Consider the following 23,266-nt stretch of genomic DNA (forward strand, 5'->3'; position numbering starts at 1 on the left):
GTAGAAAGGCCTGGTGCCTGGTATCTTATCAAAGACTAAGTACCCAATGAAGGGAAAAGTGATAATGCCTATATATTTAGTTGATTCATCATCATAGTTACTCATCTTTCTAAGGAAGCTGTTTACGATATTATAATTAAATATGCTTTTAAATTGTGAATTATAGGTCTGTAACACAATAATATTTTACCAATTGTGTATACTATGTCATAATTACGGAATGGCATCTAATTTAGATATTAATAGCACCCTGATCTTTAAGTTGTCATCAATATAGACATGTTATTCATTAATGAAAAACAGAATTTCATCATTTTGTTTGCCATTTTTAAACCTTTAAACATCTTCCCCCCCTTTTCTTTTCTTTCTGGTTGATAATTTTCTTTAGTTGAATTCCTGCCTGACTCTTGTACTTACATTATTAACTATTCTAGACTTCATAAAGGTGAAGTAGAAGCTTGTAGGGAATGTGAACTATAAGACTGATTACCTAAAAACTCATGAATGTCAACTTGTATAAACAACAACTCTAAACATTCATTTTAAAACTGAATTTGAACAATATTTGAACATATAAATTTTCACAGCAAAAGCTATTTTTTCAGTTATTTATATTGGCATACCAGGTCCTAATGAAAGGTAGAATGTATCTGCTTATGCACTTTTGTTAAAGGGAAAGTATCGGGGCAACTGGGTAGCTCAGTCAGTTAAGTGTCCAACTTCAGCTCAGGTCATGGTCTTGTGGTTTGTGAGTTTGAGCCCTGCATCAGGCTCTCTACTGACAGCTCAGAGCCTGGAGTTCCCTTTTTCTCTGTCCCTCCCCTGCTCACAATCTCTCTCTCAAAAATAATATAAACATTAAAAACATTTGGAAAAAAAAAAAGGGAAAGTATTAAGCACACTGTTTTATTGTTGGTTTAACCACCTAATTTTACTGAAGGATACAAAAATACTGCATAATATAGACACACATCATATCCTATGTGGGAAGATCTTATACTTTCCAGATAAACTTATTTGAATAACATTTTCATCAGATTTGCAATGAAAATTGTATTTTTTTGTTTTGCTTGGGCTGATGTTTTGCTGCTAAAAAAGCAATTTCATTGGTGTATAATTACTTATAACAAAATGCATTCATTTTAAGCGAGTAATTCAATGAGTTTTAACAAATTCATGTACCCAAGAAACTCTTGCCATAATCAAAATATGAAACATACATTTTCCCAAAAAGTTCCTTTGTGCCATCATGGACTGAGATTTTCTCACTCAAAATTTATATGTTGAAGTCCTAATCCCCAGTATCTCAAAATGTGTCTATATTTAAAGATAAGGTCTTTAAAGAAGTGATTTCAGTTTTTATGTTTTAGCTTTTTATGTTTAGGTATGTGATCAATTTTGAGTTAATTTTTTGGATAAGGTTATGAGGTGTCAGTGTTCACTTTATCTCATAAGGATGTACAAGAGTCCCATTTTCTGCAAAGACTTCCACTTATCTAATAAATTACCTTGGCATCTTGGGGTGCCTGGGTGGCTCAGATGGTTAAGCATCAGATTCTGACTCAGGTCATGATCTCATGGTTCCATGGGTTCAAGCCCCGCATAGGGATCTGTGCTGACAGCTCAAAGCCTGAGCCTGCTTCAAATTCTGTGTCTCCCTTTCTCTGTGCCCCTCCCCCACTCATATTCTGCGCATCTCTCAAAAATAAATAAACGTTAAAAAGAATTTTTTTAATTACTTGCATCTTTGTCAAAAGCCAGTTGACCATATATGTATATACATGTGAATCAACTTCTAGATTCTACTTTGTTCCACTGATATATATGTTGATCCCTATGCCCAGTATCTCTGTGGCTCTACAGGAAATCTTGAAATCAGTTATTTAAGACTTCCAACTTTGTTTTTACTTATTTTTCTAAATTTTTAAATAATCTAAGTTATTTGCACTTTTGTGTAAATTACAGAATCATGTCAATTTCTTTACAAAAAAAAAAAAAAAGGCCTATTGAGGGGCGCCTGGATGGCTCAGTTGGTTAAGTGTCTGACTCTTGATTTTGGCTCAAATCATGATCTCACAGTTTGTGAGATTAAATCCTGTGTCAGGCTCTGCACTGACAGACTCGTCTCCCTCTCTCTCTGCCCCTCCCCTGCTCGTGCTCTCTCACTCTCTCTCTCAAAATAAACACTTTTTTAAAAAGGCCTATTGAAATTTTTACTAAGATTGGCTTGAATGTACAGATAAATTTCAGGATAATAGATACCTTAACAATACTAAGACAATACTAATACTAAGACTCATAAATATAGTATCTCTTTATATAGGTATTACATACAGTTTTTAATTTCTCTCAGCAATGTTTTGTACTTTTTAGTGTTCAGGTCATGCATATCATGCACATAATTTCATGCTTTTTAATGTTATTTGAACTGATGCTGATTTAAATTTTATTTTCCATAGGCCATTACTATTATAGATAAACAATCTGTTTATGTATGCAGTTGATCCTTGAACAATGTGGGAATTAGGAACAACACCACCCCTGCCCAGTTAAAAAGCCATATATAACTTCTGACTCCCCCAAAACTTGACTACTAATAGCCTACTACTGTCCAAAAGACTTGCCAATAACATACCTGATTAATACATATTTTGTATATTAAATGTATGATAGTGTTCTTATAATAAAGCAAGCTAGAGAAAAGAAAAATATTAAGAAAATTATAAGGAAAAGAAAACACATTTATAATATTACACCATATTTATAAAAAAAAATTGACATATAAGTGGGCTTGTGCAGTTCAAACCCATGATAAGGGGTGCCTATATTGACTTTCTCTAGACTGAGAACTTGCTATATTTAGTTATTAATTCTAATAGCTTTTTTTTATTGATTCCTTAGTATTTTATAAATACACAATCACGATGTCTGAGCAAAGCCATTTTCTTTTTCTTTTGAAATCTAACTTTTATTTCCTTTTTTTGTCTTACTATTCTAGATACAGTACAATGTTGAACAGAGTAAGAAACAGACATCTGGGGGTACCTGGGTGGCTCAGTCAGTTAAAAGCCTGACTCTTGATTTTAGCTCAGGTCATAATCTTGAGGTTCATGGGATGGAGCTCCATGTTTGAAATTAAATAACATATTAAAAAATTTTTTTAAGTTTATTTTTCCATTTTGAGAGACAGCAAGCGGGAGAGGGGCAGAAAGAGGGAGAGAATCCCAAGTAGGCTCTGCATTGCCAGCACAGAGCCTGATGCGGGGCTCAAACTCACAAACTGTGAGATCATGACCTGAGCCGAAACCAAGAGTTGGATGCTTAACTGACTGAGCTACCCATGTGCCCCTAAACAACATATATTTTAAACAACCAACAAGTCAAAAAAGAAATTACAAGAGAAATTAGAAAATGCCTTGAGAAATATGAAAATGAGAACACAATATACCAAAACTTAAAGGAGGCAAAGAAAGCAGTGCTAAGAGAGATATTTATAGCTATAAGGACATGCTTTAAAAAAAAGAAAGGGGCACCTGGGTGGCTCAGTCAGTTAAGCGTCCAACATCGGCTCAGGTCATGATCTCATAGTTTGTGAGTTCAAGCCCCACGTCAGGCTCTGTGCTGACAGCTCAGAACCTGGAGCCTGCTTTGGATTCTGTGTCTCCTCTCTCTGTCCCTCCCCCACTCATGCTCTGTCTGTCTCTCTTTCTCTCTCAAATACATAAACATTTAAAAAAAATTTTTTTTAATAAATTTAAAAAAGGAAGATCTCAGGGCTCCTGGGTGGTTCAGTCGGTTAAGCATCTGACTTTGGGCTCAGGTCATGATCTCACGGTTCATGAGTTTGAGCCCCACATCGGGCTCTGCACTGATAGCATGGAGCCTGCTTGGATCCTGTCACCCCCCTCTGACTACCCCTTCCCCACTCTCTCTCTCAAAAATAAACATTTAAGGGGTGCCTGGGTGGCTCAGTCGGTTGAGCGACCGACTTCAGCTCAGGTCATGATCTCACGGTTTGTGAGTTCGAGCCCCACGTCTGGCTCTGTGCTGACAGCTCGGAGCCTGGAACCTGCTTCGGATTCTGTGTCTCCCTCTCTCTCTGCCCCTCCCCGACTCACGCTCTGTCTCTCTCTGTCTCAGAAATAAATAAACATTTAAAAATAAATAAATAAAAATTAAAAAGGAAGATCTCAAATTAATAAACTAATTTTGTGCTTTCAGGAAGTAGAAAAAGAAGAGCATGCTAAATCGAAAACTAGCAGAAGGAAGGAAATAATAAAGATCACAGAAGAGATAAATGGAAAAAAAAAAAAGAATAGGAAACAGTAGAGAAAATCAACAAAACCAAAAGTTGGCTCTTTGAAAGGATAAAAAAAAAATTGACAAACCTTTAGCTAGAATGACTGTGGGGCGGGGGAGGGTAAGACTCAAATTGCTAAAACTGCAAAAGAAAGAAGGGACCTCACTACCAATTTTACAGAAATAAAGATTATAAAAAACATCATAAACAATTGTATCTCAACTTGGATAGCCAACATAAAATGGACAAATTTGAAGAAATACACAATCTACAAAAACTGAATCATGAATAAATAGAAAATCTGAATAGACTTATAACTAGTAGAGAGATTGAAACAGCAATCAAAAATCTTCCAACTAAGAAAATCCCTGAACCCAGTGGATTCATTGGTGAATCTTACAAATCCTTTAAAGAATTAACACCAATCCTACTCAAACTCTACCAAAAAACTGAGGAGTAGAGAATATTTACTAACTTATTCTATGAGGCTAATATTACCCTAAGAGCAAAGGCAGACAAAGATATTAGAAGCAAAAGAAACTGGGGCGCCTGTGTGGCTCAGTCAGTTGAACATCTGATTTTGGCTCAGGTCATGATCTCATGGTTCATGAGTTCAAGCCCCATATCAGGCTCTCTGTTGTCAGCGCAGAGCCCACTTTGGATCCTGTATCTCCCTCTCTTTCTCTCCTTCCCTGACTTGTGCTCTCTGCCCCTCCCCCACTTGAGATTTCTCTCTTTCCTCTCTCTCTCTCTCTCTCTGTCTCTCTCTCTCTCTCTCTCAAAAAGCAAAAGAAACTATAGACAAATATCTCTTATGAATACTGATGCGAGAATCCTCAACAAATTCAGCAACCAAATTTAGCAACATACTAAAAGGATTATAACCAAGACCAAATGGGATTTATTCCCAAAATTAAAGAGTAGTTCAACATATGAAAATCAGTTAATGTAACATATAGAATTAATAGAATGAAGAACCCCCCCCCAAAAAAGCCACATGATTATTCTCAATTGATACAGAAAAAGCATCAATGACAAAAAAAAAAAGTCAATAAACTAGGAATAGAAGGAAACTTCCTCAACATTATAAAGCAATATATGAAAAACCCACAGCTAACATCACACTCAATGAAACAACCCACAATGCCAGTCTGCACCATTTCTATTCAACATAGTAGTTTAAGTTCTAGCCAGAATAATCAGGCAAGAAAAAGACATCCAAATTGGAAAGGAAAAAGTAAAATGATCTCTCTATGCCAATGATATGATCTTATAATTAGAAAACTAAAGATCCCTCCCCAAATATAAAGCCAATAAATTTAGTAAAGTTGCAGGATACAAAATCAAGACGCAAAAATCAGTTCCTTTTCCATACAACAGCAATGAACAACTGGAAAAGGAACTTAAGACAATAACCCATTTACTACAGCATAAGAAATACTCAGAAATAAATTTAACCAAGAAGGTTAAAGAGTTGTACTCTAAAACTACTAAATACTGCTGAGAACAATTAAAAAAGACATAAATAAAAGGAAAGACATCCCATGTTTATGGATTGGAAAAATTAACATTATTAATAATACTACCAAAGCCAGATACAGAGTCTCTGAAATCCCTATCAAAATCTCAACAGCATTCTTTGGCAGAAAAAGAAAAAATCCATTCTAAAATGAATAAGGAGGGGTGCCTAGGTGGCTAGTTGGTTGAGCGTCAGATTCTCGATTTCAGCTCAAGTCATGATCTCATGATTTGTGAGTTTGACCCCTGTGTCAGGGCTGTACTGACAGCACAGAGCCTGCTTTGGATTCTTTCTCCTCACTTTGCCCTTCCCCTGCTCGTGTGTGCTCACTCTCTCTTTCTCTCTCTCAAAATAAATAAATGAACTTAAAAAAAATGCATAAGGAATCCTGAGGCACTCCAAATAGCCAAAACAATCTTGAAAAAGAACAAAATTAGAGGATCCACATTTCCTGATTTTAAAACTTACTTTAAAGTTAAAGTAATTGAAACACTAATGGCATAAGGATAGACTTACAGACCAAGGACACAGAATAGGAAGTCTACACATAAGTCCTTGCATATGTGGTCAATGGATTTTCAATAAGGGTACCAAAAGCGTTCAATAGAGAAACGGGAAACTTTTCAACAAATGATGCTAGGAAAAGTGGGTATCTACATGCAAAAAAGATGAAGTGGACCCATACTTTACACCATACATAAAATTATCTCAAAATGGCTAAAATATCTAAATTTAATACCTAAACTATTAAGTCCTTAGAGAAAACATAGGGGGAAATCTTCATGACACTGGATTTAGCAATAATTTCTTGGTTATGACACCAAAACACATATAACAAAAGAAAACAATAGATAATTGAACTTGATCAAAATTTCACAATTTATAATTTTTGTGTACCCAAGAATGCTATCAACAGAGTGAAAGACAACTCCTAAAATGGGAGATGATATTTATAAAGCATGTATCTGGTAAGGGATTAATATATAAAATATAAAAAGAACTACAGCTCAACAATAACAACAAAAACCTTATTCAAACATGAGGAAAGGATTTGAATTAAACATTTCTCCAAAGAAGATACACAAATGGATGATAAGCACAAAAAACATCACTAGTCATTAGGGAGATACAATCCAAAACCACAAGGAGATGCCACTTCATATCCATTAGGATGGCTATTATGAAAAAAATTGTAAATAACAAATGTTGGCAAGAATGTGAAGAAATGGAAATCTTTATGAAATGCTGCTTTCTGAATCTAAAATTATACAGTTGCTGTGGTAAACAGCATGATGGCTCCTCAAAAAGTTATACAGATTTACCATACGATATAGCAATACCATTTCTAGGTATATATTCCAAAGAACTGGAAGCAAGGGCTCAAACAGGTATCTATATACCAATGTTCATAGCAGCATTATTCATAATACTCAAAAGGTAGACCCAACCCAAGTGATCACAGAAGAATGGATAAACAAAATGTGGTACATACACAAAATGGAGTATTATTCAGGCATAAAAGTGAAATTTTAATACATGCTACAACATGCATGAACCTTGAAAACAAAAATTATATTAAGAGAAATAGGCCAGATACAAAAGGACAAATATTGTATGATTCCATTTATCCCTAGAATAGACAAATTCTTACAGAAAGAATAGAGGGACTGTGGGTAGAGGATCTGGAGAGCTACTATTTCATAGCTACAGAATTCCTGTTTGGGAAGATGAAAAAGTTGTAGAAATGGACAGTGTTTATGGCTGAATAAATTACAAATATATTTAATGGCAGTAAATCATACACCTAAAACGGTTAAAATGATAAATTTATGTTATGCATATTTCACAATTTAAAAAAAAGGAATAACAATAAATATCAGAGGAACAGATCAAAGATTTGAGAAGTCTCTGAGGTACAGAACTGAAAAGTGAGAAGTAAGCCAGAGGACTATTGGTTTTCATTATAATCATTTTATATTATTTGTGTATAAGAATTAATTTGATAGCAAATTTATTTTTTAAAGCTTAAAAAAATAAATTATAATAATGAATTCAACAAATGAAAAACTGGGGAAATGTTGATATGTACTATAGGGAATTAATACCCACGTGATCTATTAAGTCCATAAAAATTAATAAAAAAGATACAGTATAAACAGACAATAAATTAAAATAAATAAGCAAACCCCCCAGAACTATCAATCCACTATTAATAAAAACAATTAACTAAGACAGAAATAAAATGTTTGAAAGCTTATTTGATTATCTTCTCATTCTTTTTAGTTGAAAAAGTAGAAACAGAAAATTTTATAATCCATTCATTATGCCAATTTATAAATCTGCTAAAAAAAGTATACTTAAATGTTAGTCTCTATAGTCACCCAATAATCAATCATCAATTTCAGTAACTGTAAAATTAATACTGTGCTATATCTATTCCAAAAATTAAATTTAGGAGGTAATATTCCATTTATATTTAGAGTAGTTACTTTTCTTCTACCAAGTAATGTATTTCACCTCAATATATTAATAATTAGGATGTATTTTCAAACTGCTAAACCCAGCTAACAAAAACTACATCATTTGAGAACATTGCTACAAGATGATATGGCGTACTGTTCAACAGTCTGTTTTCTTTCTCACTGTAACTTTTCCAATGACAATTATTGTCAATTTAAATACCTTTATATTAGATTTGGTTTTCCTCCATATATACACTAAAAAACCCAAGAAACAAAAAACAAAACCCCAAAAAACCATACCAAACTGCTTACTAGCATATAAACAATCATTCTTACCATGTCATTGAAGCCTAGTAGAATATGAAATTATTTATTCAACTGGGCATTTCATGGCTCACTTTTGTGATCATGATTGGGAAATATAAAAAGGTATTTATTAATGTATTGAGATTTTACTTTTCTTTAGCTCCAAGCTTAATTATTAGTTTTCTTTAACATAGCTGTTTGATGTAAATGTTCACACTTTGGGATAAATATTGCTTTCTTTTAAGAATTTTTTAAATGTTTATGTCCATTTTTTTTCTGGATATTCTTGTAAAAAAAAAAAACAACTATCTGATTAAATTGCTTCTGAAAGCAATTCTTTCAATTTATCTACAGGAAGACTAATTTACTGTATCAGGCTAAAAAAGTATGTGTCTTGGTCCCATTTGGGCTGCTATAACAGAATACCTCAATAGCTTTTAAACATAAGAAATGTATCACTTACACTTCTGGAAGCTGGAAAGTCCAAGATCAAGGCACCAGCATGGTCACATTTGGTGAGGTCCCTCTTCCTGGTTCATAGCTGGCATCTTTTCTGTATGTCCTCACATGGTAGAAGGGGCAAGGTTTCTCTCAGTGTCTCTTTTATTAGACACTAATCCTGTTCATAAGAATTCTAACCTCGGGACTTAAGCACCTCCCAAAGGCCCCACTCATAATGTCACCATCTTTAGGGGTTAGGATTTCAACATATGAAACTTTGGGAGGACACATTCAGGTAAAGCAGTATGTACATAAATGGAAAAACAGTAGCAGAGTCAAAAGTATTTCAGTATTGCCATTCAAATATATTATTTATTTATGCTACTATCCTTACATATACATCTTCCAATGAGAAAATAAAAGGAAATACCACTTTTCTACACTGGAATTTAGCTTGGATTTTAATAAAGTATGATTTTACTCTCAGAAATTATATGTAGTTTTAATGCTTTAAATATTAGGACTAAAATACACTATGTAACTCAATTTTACACAGTATTATTAAAAACCAGAGTAACTTTAAAAACAAAAATGTCTAGCCTCGCCAAATACATGAAGTAAAAAGATGGGCAACAAAGAAAGTCTGATTTTAGATTCAGATTAATGAAACATTCAAAAGTATAATCTGTGGGGCGCCTGGGTGGCGCAGTCGGTTAAGCGTCCGACTTCAGCCAGGTCACGATCTTGCGGTCCGTGAGTTCGAGCCCCACGTCGGGCTCTGGGCCGATGGCTCAGAGCCTGGAGCCTGTTTCCGATTCTGTGTCTCCCTCTCTCTGCCCCTCCCCCGTTCATGTTCTGTCTCTCTCTGTCCCAAAAATAAATAAACGTTGAAAAAAAAAGTATAATTTGTGAAAGTGAAAATGAATATACTTTTTCCTGTCTACTATGAAAAAAATCAAGCTGCCCCTAAAAATAAAAATAATGTACACATCACAAACAGTCCTCATATAACAAACACTGCTTGAAGACTTTTAGTGTTTTAGAGTTTCAAGTAAAACAGTGAATGGACTATCTCAATCAATAAATAAGTAAAATATATGATACTTAGAAAATTATAATTCCTGTTGCTTCCTGGAAACTTACCATGGTAATCCCATGTGATTTTTTAAAGGCAAGAGAAACAATAAATATTCCCTTACCTTGTAAGATGGCAAGAAACACAAAATTCCTTGGCTCACAGTCTGACACACAGATAACACAAGTGCGCCCACTTCATCCTGAAACTCGAAAGTTTCTGTGTGCTGGAAGGTAGCACAGAGATTCCGACCCTTGGGACCTGACCCAATGGTGCCAACCCAAACCTAGAATATAAATATGTATTAGAGTCATGCCTGAACCAGGCAGGCAAATTAGCATTTAGTTGGGAGCCTTAATTACGTATTATTACGTGTAGTCAAAAGATCAAGAAACAAGTTTAGAGAAACTTCATTTTTAAATTGTTGGTGTTTCTCTATTTTCATTAATTAATTATATATAAATCTAAATTATAAAAGTTTTACTTTAAGCGCATCACTGACCACTCAGGATACAAGAAAAAATTACTTTTTTATTTCCTAAACAGCTTTGTAAAACTAAACATGCAACAAAGTTTTGTTGGATAATGTAAACAAATGAAATGAGTAAATCAGAAATGATTCCAGACTATTAGATGAAGGCTTGTATGATCTGCTATAGGTGAGTCTTTAAGACTTGACTATGGTAAGAGTTATGAATATACTCAACAAATTTACAAATTCACTGATGCTCAAAGATCTATAGTCCTAAAAAATCAGACCCACTAAATTTTAGTTATTTGCAATTCATTTATATTCATACAGATCTAGTATTAGTGTGATTTGACTAAGAGAAACTAAAAACTTTACTGGTAATCCACAGACAATATAAACACTTCAGATTGTTGAAACTGTCATAGCCCTATATTTTCAAATAATGTATGAGACTGAGGTACATTTTACAAGATGACATCTAATGGACACCAGTTTAACCAACTTTTAACTAAATGATTAACTAGTAATAAGATAAACTGATATTAAGTGTTTCCTGACATGATGCAATGGGAAGCAGCAATATCACCTATATAGTATTGTTACCAAACTGTTTACCTGAATCTTATCAACAGGAAACAATCGGATAAAATCCAGATTATAAGACATTCCTCAAGATAACTGCTAACTTGAATTCTATAAAAATGTCATGAAAGACAAAAAAAATAAAAGGCAAAACAACAGTTTTAAAGACTAAAGAGATAGGAAAGTCAAATGCAATACATAATACTTGATTGGATCCTGGGTCAAGAATAAACAAAATAGGGGCACCTGGATGATGGTCAGACTTCAGGTCAGGCCATGATCTCTATGTTCGTGAATTCCAGCCCCACATCAGGCTTGCTGCTGTCAGCGCAGAGCCTGGTTTGGATCCTGACCCCTTCTGTCTGCCCCTCCCCCACTTGCAGTGTGTCTGTCCATCTGTCTGTCTGTCTCTCTCTCTCAAAAATAAACATTAAAAAAAAAATGGGAATGCAAGCTGGTGTAGCCACTCTGGAAAACAGTATGGAGGTTCCTCAAAAAATTAAAAATAGAACTACCCTACGACCCAGCAACTGCACTACTAGGTATTTATCCAAGGGATACAGGTGTGCTATTTCGAAGGGACCCATGCACCCCCATGTTTACAGCAGCACTATCAACAATAGCCAGAGTATGGAAACAGCCCAAATGTCCATTGATGGATGAATGGATAAAGAAGATGTGGTATATATATACAATGGAGTATTACTCGGCAATCAAAAAGAATGAAATCTGGCCATTTGAGCTATGTGGATGGAACTGGAAGGTATTATGCTAAGTGAAATTAGTCAGAGAAAGACAAATATATGACTTCACTCATATGAGGACTTTAAGAGACAAAACAGATGAACATAAGGGAAGGGAAACAAAAATAATATAAAAACAGGGAGGGGAACAAAGCATAAGAGACTCATAAATATGGAGAATAGAGGGTTACTGGACGGGGTGTGGGAGGGGGGATGGGCTAAATGGGTAAGGGGGCATTAATGAATCTACTCCTGAAATCATTATTGCACTATATGCTAATTTGGATGTAAATTTAAAAAAAATAAAATTAAGTATTATGTTGAAAAAAAATAAAAAATAAAAATAATTTTCAATTCATGAAGCATACCAAAAAAAAAAAAAAAAAACCAAACAAAATAAAAAGATATAAAGACATTTTGGAAATAAGTAGATAAATATAAATATTGACACTATTGTACCAATTTTAAATTTCCTCAGTATGATCATGGTATTGTGGTTATATAGGATTATGAAATTGTTCTTTTTTTAAAGTTTATTTGAGAGAGAGAGAGAGAGAGAGAGAGCAGGAGAGGGGCAGAGAGAGGGAGAGAATCCCAAGCAGGCTCCCCATTGTCACCATGGAGCCTGATGCGGGGCTTGAACCCACGAACTGTGAAATCAAGACCTGAGCAGAAATCAAGAGTAGGATGCTTAACCAACTGAGCCACCCAGGTACTGCAGATTATGTAACTGTTCTTGAGAGACAGTCTCAACTAATTAAGGGCAAATGTCATGATGTCTACAAATTACTTTCTAATAGTTTATTCAAAAATGTACATTATACACATACACATATATAATGTGATTGTTAACATTTTGCAGTTTCCCTCTTCTCTCTCTTTCATATATACACATGAAAAATGTTAACAATTGATGAACCTATGTGAAGGGTATAAAGATGTTCACCATATTAATACTATTTTTTATACCTTTCTGAAGTTTATAATTGTTTAGAAGTTGAGGGCATCAATAAATGAATGCACAACCAAAATGTGATATTACATACATACAATGGAATATCATTCAGCCTTAAGAAGGTAGGAAATTCTGACTCAGGTTACAACATGGATGACATCATGCTAAGTGAAATAAGCTAATCACAAAAAATATCTATGATTTCACTTTATATTAGAGTATCAAATTCATAAAAATAGAAAGTAGAAGGGTGGTTACCAAGGGCTAGGAGGAGGGGGAAATGGAGAATTGTTGTTTAATGGGAAAAGAACTCTAGTTTTGCAAGATGAAAAAGTTCTAGACATTGGGTACACAACAATGTAAATATACTTAATAAGATTGAACTGTACCCTTAAAAATGGTTAAGATGGTAAATTTTATGTTATATATATTTTATTAAAATTAAAATAAAAATCACGTTTTATAATCAAAAACTCAAAAAAAGCCAAGAGTTTACTCTTTAAAAAGATTAATAAAAAGGATAAACTGTACCAACACTGATAAAGAAAAAACATAAAACCAGAGAATACAAATTGATAATATCAGGTAGGGATAAGGAGAACATGGCTACAGAGTTCATAGATATTAAAAAGATAATAAGACATTTTATAATAAAAAATAAAGTTTTAAAAAGTTGGGTGGGGGACACCTGGATGACTCACTTGGCTAAGCATCTGACTCATGATTTCAGCTCAGGTCATGATCTCACTTTGTGAGTTCAAGCCCTGCACTGGGCTCTGTGCTGACAGTGTGGAGCCTGCTTGGGGATATTCTCATTCTCTCTCTCTCTCTCTCTCTCTCTCTCTCTCTCTCTCTGCCCTTCCCCAACTCATGCATACACGGTCACTCTCAAAAATATATAAAGAAACTTCAAAAAAAGAAAAAAACATTAGGGGTAAATGTTACAATAGAATTCAACTGAACAATTATTTTTACTATTATAATCCATTGACATTATAGGTTAAATAGGCTGTTGTGTACTAGGTTGAGAACTTAGAGCCTATAATACCATTCTTATGAGAAAATATACTAAATTTATTAATAGCTTCCCATGTTTATTTGAACTCTGAAGGAAGGTACTTAAAACTGTGGAGCATAAAGTGCTTGTGATGAGCACTGGGTGTTGTATGTAAGTGTTGAATCACAAAATTCTACCCCTGAAACTAATATTACACTGTACGTTAACTAACTGGAATTTAAAAAGAAAGTTTAAAAAAAAGAAGAACATATATTTTTCCTTCACTATTGTTTACAGCAATGTTTCCAAAGAGGAGTGCTCTGCCATTACAGAAAGCACAACTTTTAGTTATATAGTAGCTTAGCATTCCAGGCCCCCACCTACTAAATATCAATAGTTCCTGCCAAGTAATTGTGAAAACCAAAATGTCCTCACAAATACACCTTGTTGGTTAAAAACAACAGCTTTATAAAGAACTAGAATTGTGTTAGGCACACAAATGATGCTCAATATGTAGCTAACTGCTTTAAATGACTTTATAAAAAGAAAGAGGGTAGATTGCCAAATGACAGCTCAAATGTTCCTAGGGAATTAAATAACATTTATTGTTCTAAAACATTAAAATTTAAAAAAAAAATTTTTTTTCAATGTTTATTTTTGGGACAGAGAGAGACAGAGCATGAACGGGGGAGGGGCAGAGAGAGAGGGAGACACTGAATCAGAAACAGGCTCCAGGCTCTGAGCCATCAGCCCAGAGCCTGACGCGGGGCTCGAACTCCCGGACCGCGAGATCGTGACCTGGCTGAAGTCGGACGTTTAACCGACTGCACCACCCAGGCGCCCCTAAAATTTTAAGTTATATGACTCATTAGAGTTTTTAATTCATTTCAGATATTCAAACATATGCTGAATATTTGCTAACTAATGCCAGGTATTAACCTAGGTGCAGTGGAAGAATGGGAACATGGAAGGAATAAAAAAATACAACTGTCTAATGGAAAAAAGAAACACATGAGCAAAGAATTATGCATAGGAACTATGGTAAAGATGTTAAATTTTTTAAGTTTATTTTGAGAGAGATAGAGAGAGAGAGAGAGAGACACAGCGTGCGTGGGGGAGGGGTAGAAAGACGGAGAGCCTCTGCACTGCCAGCACAGAGCCCAATGAAGGGCTCCAACCCACTAACTGTGAGATCATGACCTGAGCCAAAACAGAGTTGGATGCTCAACTGACTGAGCCACCCAGGAGCTCCTTGTTTTGTTTTTAATTCTCATTTTTAAAAAAAACCCTAAAAAATATTTAAATGAGGAAATCGCAATATAGTCTTTGCATCTAAAGTGTGTATTTTTACTCACTAAACTCAAGGAATGCTATTTATCAGTATTTCCCTTGGTTGACACTACCGAGTAGCTGACAGGTTTTCTTTTATTCTAAAGCTAAGATGTTGGATTTCCTACAGGATCTGTTTGCTAGTATTTCAGGTATCTTCTAATTTTTTTATATAAAATTATATTGACGTAAAAAGATTGAGAGCCTTCAGAAAACTAACCTGTGAGTTATTAATGACATGATTAGCCTCCAGTTGGATACTAAAAGTAACACCAAGTTCTGATGAAAAGGATTTCATTGGTGATAATGTCCCAGATGTCAAAACAATGGTCCAAACTTTGCCATTAATATCTGAAAAGGCCTAAAAGGAAACATTATTAGATACATAAGATCATCTTTAAAACAGTCAAACATATTTATTTAATTGTTGGTACTGAGCAAGTTGACAAAATTTTCATTTACAACATGATAGGCTTACCACAGCTGGATTTAAGCACCAAAAATTTAGCACGCGAACTGCAGTTTTCTGTCTTACACGTTTCCTACTTTTTGCTTGAGCAAAGAATTCATTTTTATCTGAAGACTCAGTCTGATTTATCCAAGAATAAGTCTGCTGAATAGCAACTTTATAATCATCTGCAAATCTAGATGAAAATAAAATGGTAATTAAATGCAAAACTTCATGAAACATATGATGTCCCAGACACATACAATGTAAAAACTGATTATATTAAAACTAAATTGAAAGTCGTGGTATCTTCCCACTCAAAGATAACATTTTCCCCACCAACAACCCCCACCACTAATTAAATTAAACTCAGTAACTCTGATAGAAAATGAATCATTAAATCTTACAATCAACTTTCTCACTTAGAGATTAGATATTATCTAAATATCCACCCCTTACCATTTCCCATTCCTACGTTCCAACAATACATAAATCACGGCAGAGACAGAATTAAAATCCAGGTCTCTAATTCCTAGTCCAGAGCTCTTTGCATTCTGTGCTACATTATCAGCTACAAAACAGATAATAGGGTATCATTAAAGAAACTAAACAGTGGATTATACTTTTTTATTACATGAAAAAATGGAGAGAATTTTTACTGAAGATTTCAAAAGTTTAGGAAACTAATTACAAAATTTAAGTTCCTTTAAAATATGGGTCTCAGTCTTCATTAACTTTTAATGAAGATATTGATTTTTGTGATGCCATCCAACTTATAATTTCTTTCAATAAGAGGCTATACAAACTTCAACTTACAGAATAAAACTAGTATTCCCTACCATGTCCTCACAATAATATTTACTGTTAACTTCATCTCTAGAGAGATCAGATCTCAAAGTTCAAGTCAGGACCCTAAAATCTGTGGAGAGAATTTTATAAAAGTACAGGGAGCTAAAAACTATAAAACATTTAGAAGAAAACACAGGGAAAAATTTTTATGATACCATATTTGGCTACATTTCTTATATATACCAAAAACACAAGCACCAAAAAAAAAGACAGATAAACTGGGTTTCATCAAAATTTAAAAACTTTTGTGCATCAAAGGATACTATCAGAGAATGAGAAGACAACCAAAGAATAGAAAATCTTTGTAAAACATGTATCTGATATGGGATAATATCCAGAATATATAATTAACTCTTACAACTCCACAACAACAACAACAACAACAAAAACCACAACCCAATTCAAAAATGGGCAAAGGAGGGGCACCTGGGTGGCTCAGTCGGTTGTGTCCAACTTCAGCTCAGGTCATGAACTCGCAGTTTTTTAGTTCGAGCCCCATAGTGGGTTCTGTGCAGACAGCTCAGAGCCTGGAGCCTGCTTCAAAGTCTGTATGTCTCTTCTCTGCCCCTCCCCCACGCATGCTCTGTCTCTCTCTCAAAAATAAATATTTTTAAAAATGGGCAAAGAGGGGTGTCTGGGTGGCTCAGTTGGTTGGGCATCTGACTTTTGGTTTCAGCTCAAGTCAGAAACTTGCAGTTTGTGGGTTCAAGTCCCACATGGGGCTGTGCGCTGACAATGCTAAGCCTGCTCGGGACTCTCTCTCTCTCCCTTTCTCTCTTCCCCTTCCCCGCTGGCTCTCTCTCTCAAAATAAACTTAAAAAAATTTTTTTTTAATGGGCAAAGGATGCAAATAGACATTACTCCAATGAACACCTGCAAATGGACAATAAGCATATGAAAAGATGCTCAACATTACTAGCCATTAGTGGAGGGTGGGTAAATCAAAATCATAAGCAGATACCACTTTATACCCATTACGATGGCTATTATCCAAAAACCAGAAACAAGTATTAGCAAGGCTGCAGAACAACTAGAAATGTTGTGCATAACCATGGGAATCTAAAATGTGCAGCTGCTATGGAAAACAGTATGTTGGTTCCTCAGATAATTAAATATAGAATACCATATGATCCTGCAATTCCACCGCTAGGGACTCAAACAGATACTTGTACATCAAAATTCACTGTAGCATTATTCACAATAGACAAAAGGTGAAAATAATCCATGGTACATACATACAATGGAATAATCAGCCATAAAAAGGAATGGCATTGATCTATATTACAACATGGATAAACCTTGAAACCATTATGCTAAGTGAAATAAGTCAGTTGCAAAAGAACAAATATATGATTCCACTTTTGGGAGATATCTAAAGGACAAATCAATGGAGATGAAAGAATAGAGGTTACCAGAGGTTGTGGGAAGAAAGAAATGAGATATAGAGATCCTATTTGGGCTGATGAAAAAGTTCTGGAAGTGGATGACTGCACAACAATGTGAATAAACCTAATGCTACTAAAATATATATTTGAAAAATGGTTAAAATAGTAAATTTTATGTTATGTATATTTTACCATATAAAAAAAAACAGGAACCAAATAGTACTACAATTTAATAAAGGGTACAGTGAGGGGAGTTAACTCTTTCTCATATTCCACATTTCACTAGATAGAGGCTTTATGCAATAAGAAAGAGACTTTCTGACACTGGAAGAAACATATCTAAAACTACACTTAAAACGTAAATGTTTAAGTTCAGTCATATACAACTAAAAATTTAATGCTGAATTAACTAATAAGATGTATTTAAAGTATACTATTTCAATAATCATTTTCATTAATAAAGACTAATTTCAATTGATCTAAGTCTGTGCCAATAAGTAAGAGTAATATTTATACCACTTATTTACAATGATCGTAGGTACTCACACAAAACAAGTAGGTACTCACACAAAACAAGTATACATACTAGTACCCAATAAAATTAATATTTTTAAGATGAAAAATACAGAGGCGCCTGGATGGCTCAGTCGGTTGAGCATCCAACTTCGGCTCAGGTCATGATCTCATGGGTCCGTGAGTTCGAGCCCCGCGTCAGGCTCTGTGCTGACAACTCAGAGCCTGGAGCCTGTTTCAGATTCTGTGTCTCCCTCTCCCTCTGACCCTCCCCCGTTCATGCTCTGTCTCTCCCAGTCTCAAAAATAAATAAACGTTAAAAAAAAAAAAATTAAGATGAAAAATACATATCATATGTATTTACTTACTTGCTGTTTTGCCTAAAAAGATAGTCAAACACCATAAAAAGTCCTTTGAGTATTATCTGAGTTGAAGCACTAATAATTGGTACTTCTCTTGTCTCCTCTCTACCACGAATTGGTAAGACTTTTTCTTCTTTTTGAAGGACAGAAGAAAAATGTCCCTGAAAGAAATTACTGTTATTAAGTATACTGCAGGAAATGGGAAGAAGAGGAAAAAAAACCTCTCAAAACTATAATAAAACGCAAATGAAATATACATTGAAATTTGAGGAAAACATTACCAATACACAAGTGCTAAAAGTGTGTTTTAAATTCCCACATATTCCAAAATTCTCTTCAGAGTTCAAGGCTCTTTAATAATAAGTGTACACTTAGGAAGTTCATTACTTCTTCAGGCAATTAGGGTATTATTTAGCACCCTTCAAAAGTCATGAACTAGGCATGTCCAGTGGGCCCACTTTTTAGAGCAGGCAACTCTTGTTCTCAAAGTTGTGAGTTCAAGCTCCATGTTGGGTGTAGAGCTTACTTTAAAAAAACAAAAAAAGAGAGAGAGAGAAGAGAAGAGAAGAAAAGTAATGGACTAAATAAAAATGTACCAAATGGTTACTCCAAGGAGCTTAAGAGTTGATACGCCACCTAAATGCCTGAATTATTTCCAGGGAGTATTCCAACAATGAGAATAATATGACTGTATGACAAGGAAAATCTTAAAAGTGACTCAAGGAAATAATACATGCTAAATACAGAATGTATACTAACTGGCTCATTTGTTTTCATGTGACTAACAAGTTTTAATACAGATAGAAGTGTGGACATAAAAGGGGCGCCTGAGTGGCTCAGTCCATTAAGCATCTGACTTCGGCTTAGGTAATGATCTCGCAGTTTGTGAGTTCGGGTCCCTTGTCAGGCTCTATGCTGACAGCTCAGAGCCTGGAGCCTGCTTCAAATTCTGTGTCTCCCTCTCTCTACCCTCCTCTGCTCGCACTCTGTCTCTCTGTCTCTCAAAAATAAATAAATCTTTAAAAAAATAAAGTGCTTAAAGCAAACTTAAAAAAAAAAGAAGTGTGGACATAAGAAAAAAGAAAAGTATGCATTCGCACATTGTGAAAACTCTGAATATTGAAGCAAAAGATATTGGTGACAACTCTGATGTTTGACAATAAAGTATGTGTTCAATAAAAATAAAATGGGAAAATAGTTAAGATAAATTAAGACATAATATTAACATTCAGATATATTTTGAAATAATACACATCTAGAGTAAAATTAGTTTCCACTGAACATTGAAGGATACAAATAGAAAGATTTTTGAAAAAGAAACAAAAAATGAAAACATAAACTTGGAAAAACATTCAGGACTACAAATTATTAACGAAAAACAAGTATTCAATTGTTCTTCTTTTTTGTTAATTTTTTTTAATGCTTATTTATTTTTGAGAGAGAGAGAGAGAGACAGCCTGAGTGGGGGAGGGGCAGAGAGAGAGGGAAACATAGAACATGAAGCAGGCTCCAGGCTCTGAGCTGTCAGCACAGAGCCCAATGCAGGGCTTAAACTCATGAGCCGTGAGATCATGACCTGAGCCAAAGGTGGACGCTTAACCAACTAAGCCACCCACGCGCCCCTCAACTGTTCTTTTTAAAAATCAAGTCCCCTCAGCAATACTTTATATAAAGGCTACAATTCTTCCCCAACATTGGCAGAACACTGGCAATTTATTCTGTAAAACTACAGAACTTCTGAATAGACATTTTGCCAAAGAAGACATTCAGACGGCCAACTCTCACATGAAAAGATGGTCAACAACTAATCATTAGGGAAACATAAATGAAAACCACAGTGAGATACCACTTTACACCTGTCAGAATGGGTAGACTCAAAAAGACAAGAAATAAAAAAGTGTTGGTAAGGATACGGAGAAAAAGGAACCCTCTTGTATTGTTGGTGGGAATGTAAATTGGTACAGCCAATGTGGAAAGCACTATGGAGGCTCCTCAAAATATTAAAAGTAGAAATACATTATCCAGCAATTCCACTATTGGGTATTTAGCCAAAGAAAATGAAAACACTAATTCAAAAAGACAAATGCACCCCTATGTTTACTGAAGCAATATTTACAATAGCCAAAATATGGTAACAATCCAAGTGTCCATCCATAGATGAACAGATAAAGATGTGGTGTATATATACACACAATGGAATACTACTCAACCGTAGAAGAGAATGAGGTCTTGCCATTTGTGGCAACATGGATGGACTAGAGGCTATTTTGCTAAGTAACATAAGTCAGAGAAAGACAAATACTACATGATTTTACTTACATGTGGAATCAAAAACAAAACAAATGAATAAACAAACAAAAAGCAGACAAAGACCCATAAATGCAAAGTACAAACTAATGATTTGCCAGAAGGGGAGTGGGAGATACAGACTTCCAGTTTGGAATGAATAAGTCACAGGGATAAAAGGTACAGAATAGGGAATAGTCAAAGGTACTTTAATAGCATAAGGTGACAGATTGTAGCATAGCATAACATAAAGACTTTTTGAATCACTAAGTTGAAAGTAATGTAATATGTGAAAACTAATGGAACGTTGTGTGTTAACTATACTTAAAAAAAAAAAAAAATTTGAAAGAAAGCCCAAACTACAGAAAATCCTCAACTACTGAAGGTAAGGCAATGTACTAAAAACACATGGACTGAATGAAATTCTACATATTGAATCATGAAACTACTCCAAGGCTACTTCTGCCTAGGTTACCTAAAAATTGACAAGTGGGTTTATAGATAAATAGAAAACTAACCATATTTATTTACTTACCAGTAATTATTACTTCACAGGACACATAAAGTTGTATACAAATTTAACCGAGTAAGCTACATGATAGTTACTATCATAAGCCATGATAATATGTATACACGATAATGACATACACACCGAATATTAATTATGGTGAAAGAATGAAGAGTGGAGAAAGGTAAAGAGAGGAAAAGTAGAAAGAGAGGAAAAAAGAGAGTGAGTGTGTGAGAGACTGAAAGGGAGAGACAGTGTGTGTGTGTGTGTGCAAAGGAGATAATGCATCATCATACATTATAGGAAGTCAATAGAGAATATCTAAAATTGAAAACTCAAAAGCAGCAGAACTCAAATGTTATTTAGAAAATGGGTTAAATATCAGAAGAAATCACTGGAAGAGTTAAAAGTGCCACTAGGGGGGCGACTGGGTGGCTCAGTCGGTTGAGTGTCAGACTTCGGCTCAGGTCATGATTTCGCGGTCTGTAGGTTCGAGCCCGCATCAGGCTCTGTGCTGACAGCTCGGAGCCTGGAGCCTGCTTTTCAGATTCTGTATCTCCCTCTCTCTCTACCCCTCCCCCGCTCATGCTCTCTCTCTCTCTCTCTCTCTCTCTCTCTCTCTCTCTCTCTCTCTCTGTCAAAAATAAATAAATATTAAAAAAACAATTTTTTTAAATAAATCAAAGTGCCACTAAGAAGTGAAAAGTGGGATTGAGAAGGAGTGGGGCAGATGAATGCTTTTCTTTTTTTTTTTTTTTAATTTTTTTTTCAATGTTTATTTATTTATTTGGGACAGAGAGAGACAGAACATGAACGGGGGAGGGGCAGAGAGAGAGGGAGACACAGAATCGGAAACAGGCTACAGGTTCTGAGCCATCAGCCCAGAGCCTGACGCGGGGCTCGAACTCACGGACCGTGAGATCGTGACCTGGCTGAAGTCGGACGCTTAACCGACTGCGCCACCCAGGCACCCCAGATGAATGCTTTTCTTGAAGGTACTGACTCTTTAAATTATATACATGCTACTTGTGTAAAAACTAACTTCTAAAAATTTAATAATCACAATGTTGAGTTTCTTAGCTAGCTAGGATTAAAGGAAATTTCCTTAACCTAATAAAAATATAACTATAAAAATCCTACAGCACCTATGGAATGGGAAAAAATTTACAAATCATATATCTAATACAGTGTTCATATCCAGAATATATAAAGAACTTACAGTCAATAATAAAAGACAACCCAATTTCAAAGTAGGCAACAAATTTGAATAGAGATTTCTCTAAAGGAGATATATAAATGGACATTAAGCACTTGAATAAATGCTCAACGTTAGGAATTATGAGGGAAATGAAAATCAAACCACACTGAGGTACCACTTCATTTCCCCTAGAAAACTATAATAAAGAAGAGATAACAAGTATTAATGAGGATGTGAAAGAAATCAGAATCCTTATACACTGTTGATGGGATTGTAAAATGGTGCAGCCCCTTTGTAAAACAGACTGCAGTTCCTCAAAGTTAAACACAGAACTCTCTCAAAAATAAACATCAAAAAAAAATATTTTTAAAGCGGGGGGGGGGGTTGGTGCGGGTAGGGGGACGGCACCTGGGTGGCTCAGTCGGTTAAGCATCTGACTTCAGTTCAGGTCATGATCTCACGGTTCATGAGTTCAAGCCCCACATCAGGGTCTGTGCTGATAGCTCAGAACCTGGAGCCTGCTTTGGATTCTTTGT

The 23,266-nt window shown here is 35.0% G+C and overlaps 1 protein-coding gene across 1 annotated transcript in view; it reads right to left on the reverse strand.

Moving 5' to 3' along the window:
- BRIP1 (BRCA1 interacting helicase 1) overlaps positions 1-23,266 on the reverse strand; it is a 212,543-nt gene that overhangs the window by 111,527 nt on the left and 77,750 nt on the right. The window contains 4 exon segments of the mRNA XM_047833355.1: positions 10,228-10,389; positions 15,402-15,542; positions 15,660-15,825; positions 18,745-18,899. Of these exon segments, the coding sequence (XP_047689311.1) occupies positions 10,228-10,389; positions 15,402-15,542; positions 15,660-15,825; positions 18,745-18,899 (624 nt within the window).

This window comes from Prionailurus viverrinus, chromosome E1 (assembly GCF_022837055.1).
Source record: "Prionailurus viverrinus isolate Anna chromosome E1, UM_Priviv_1.0, whole genome shotgun sequence".
NCBI lineage: Eukaryota > Metazoa > Chordata > Mammalia > Carnivora > Felidae > Prionailurus > Prionailurus viverrinus.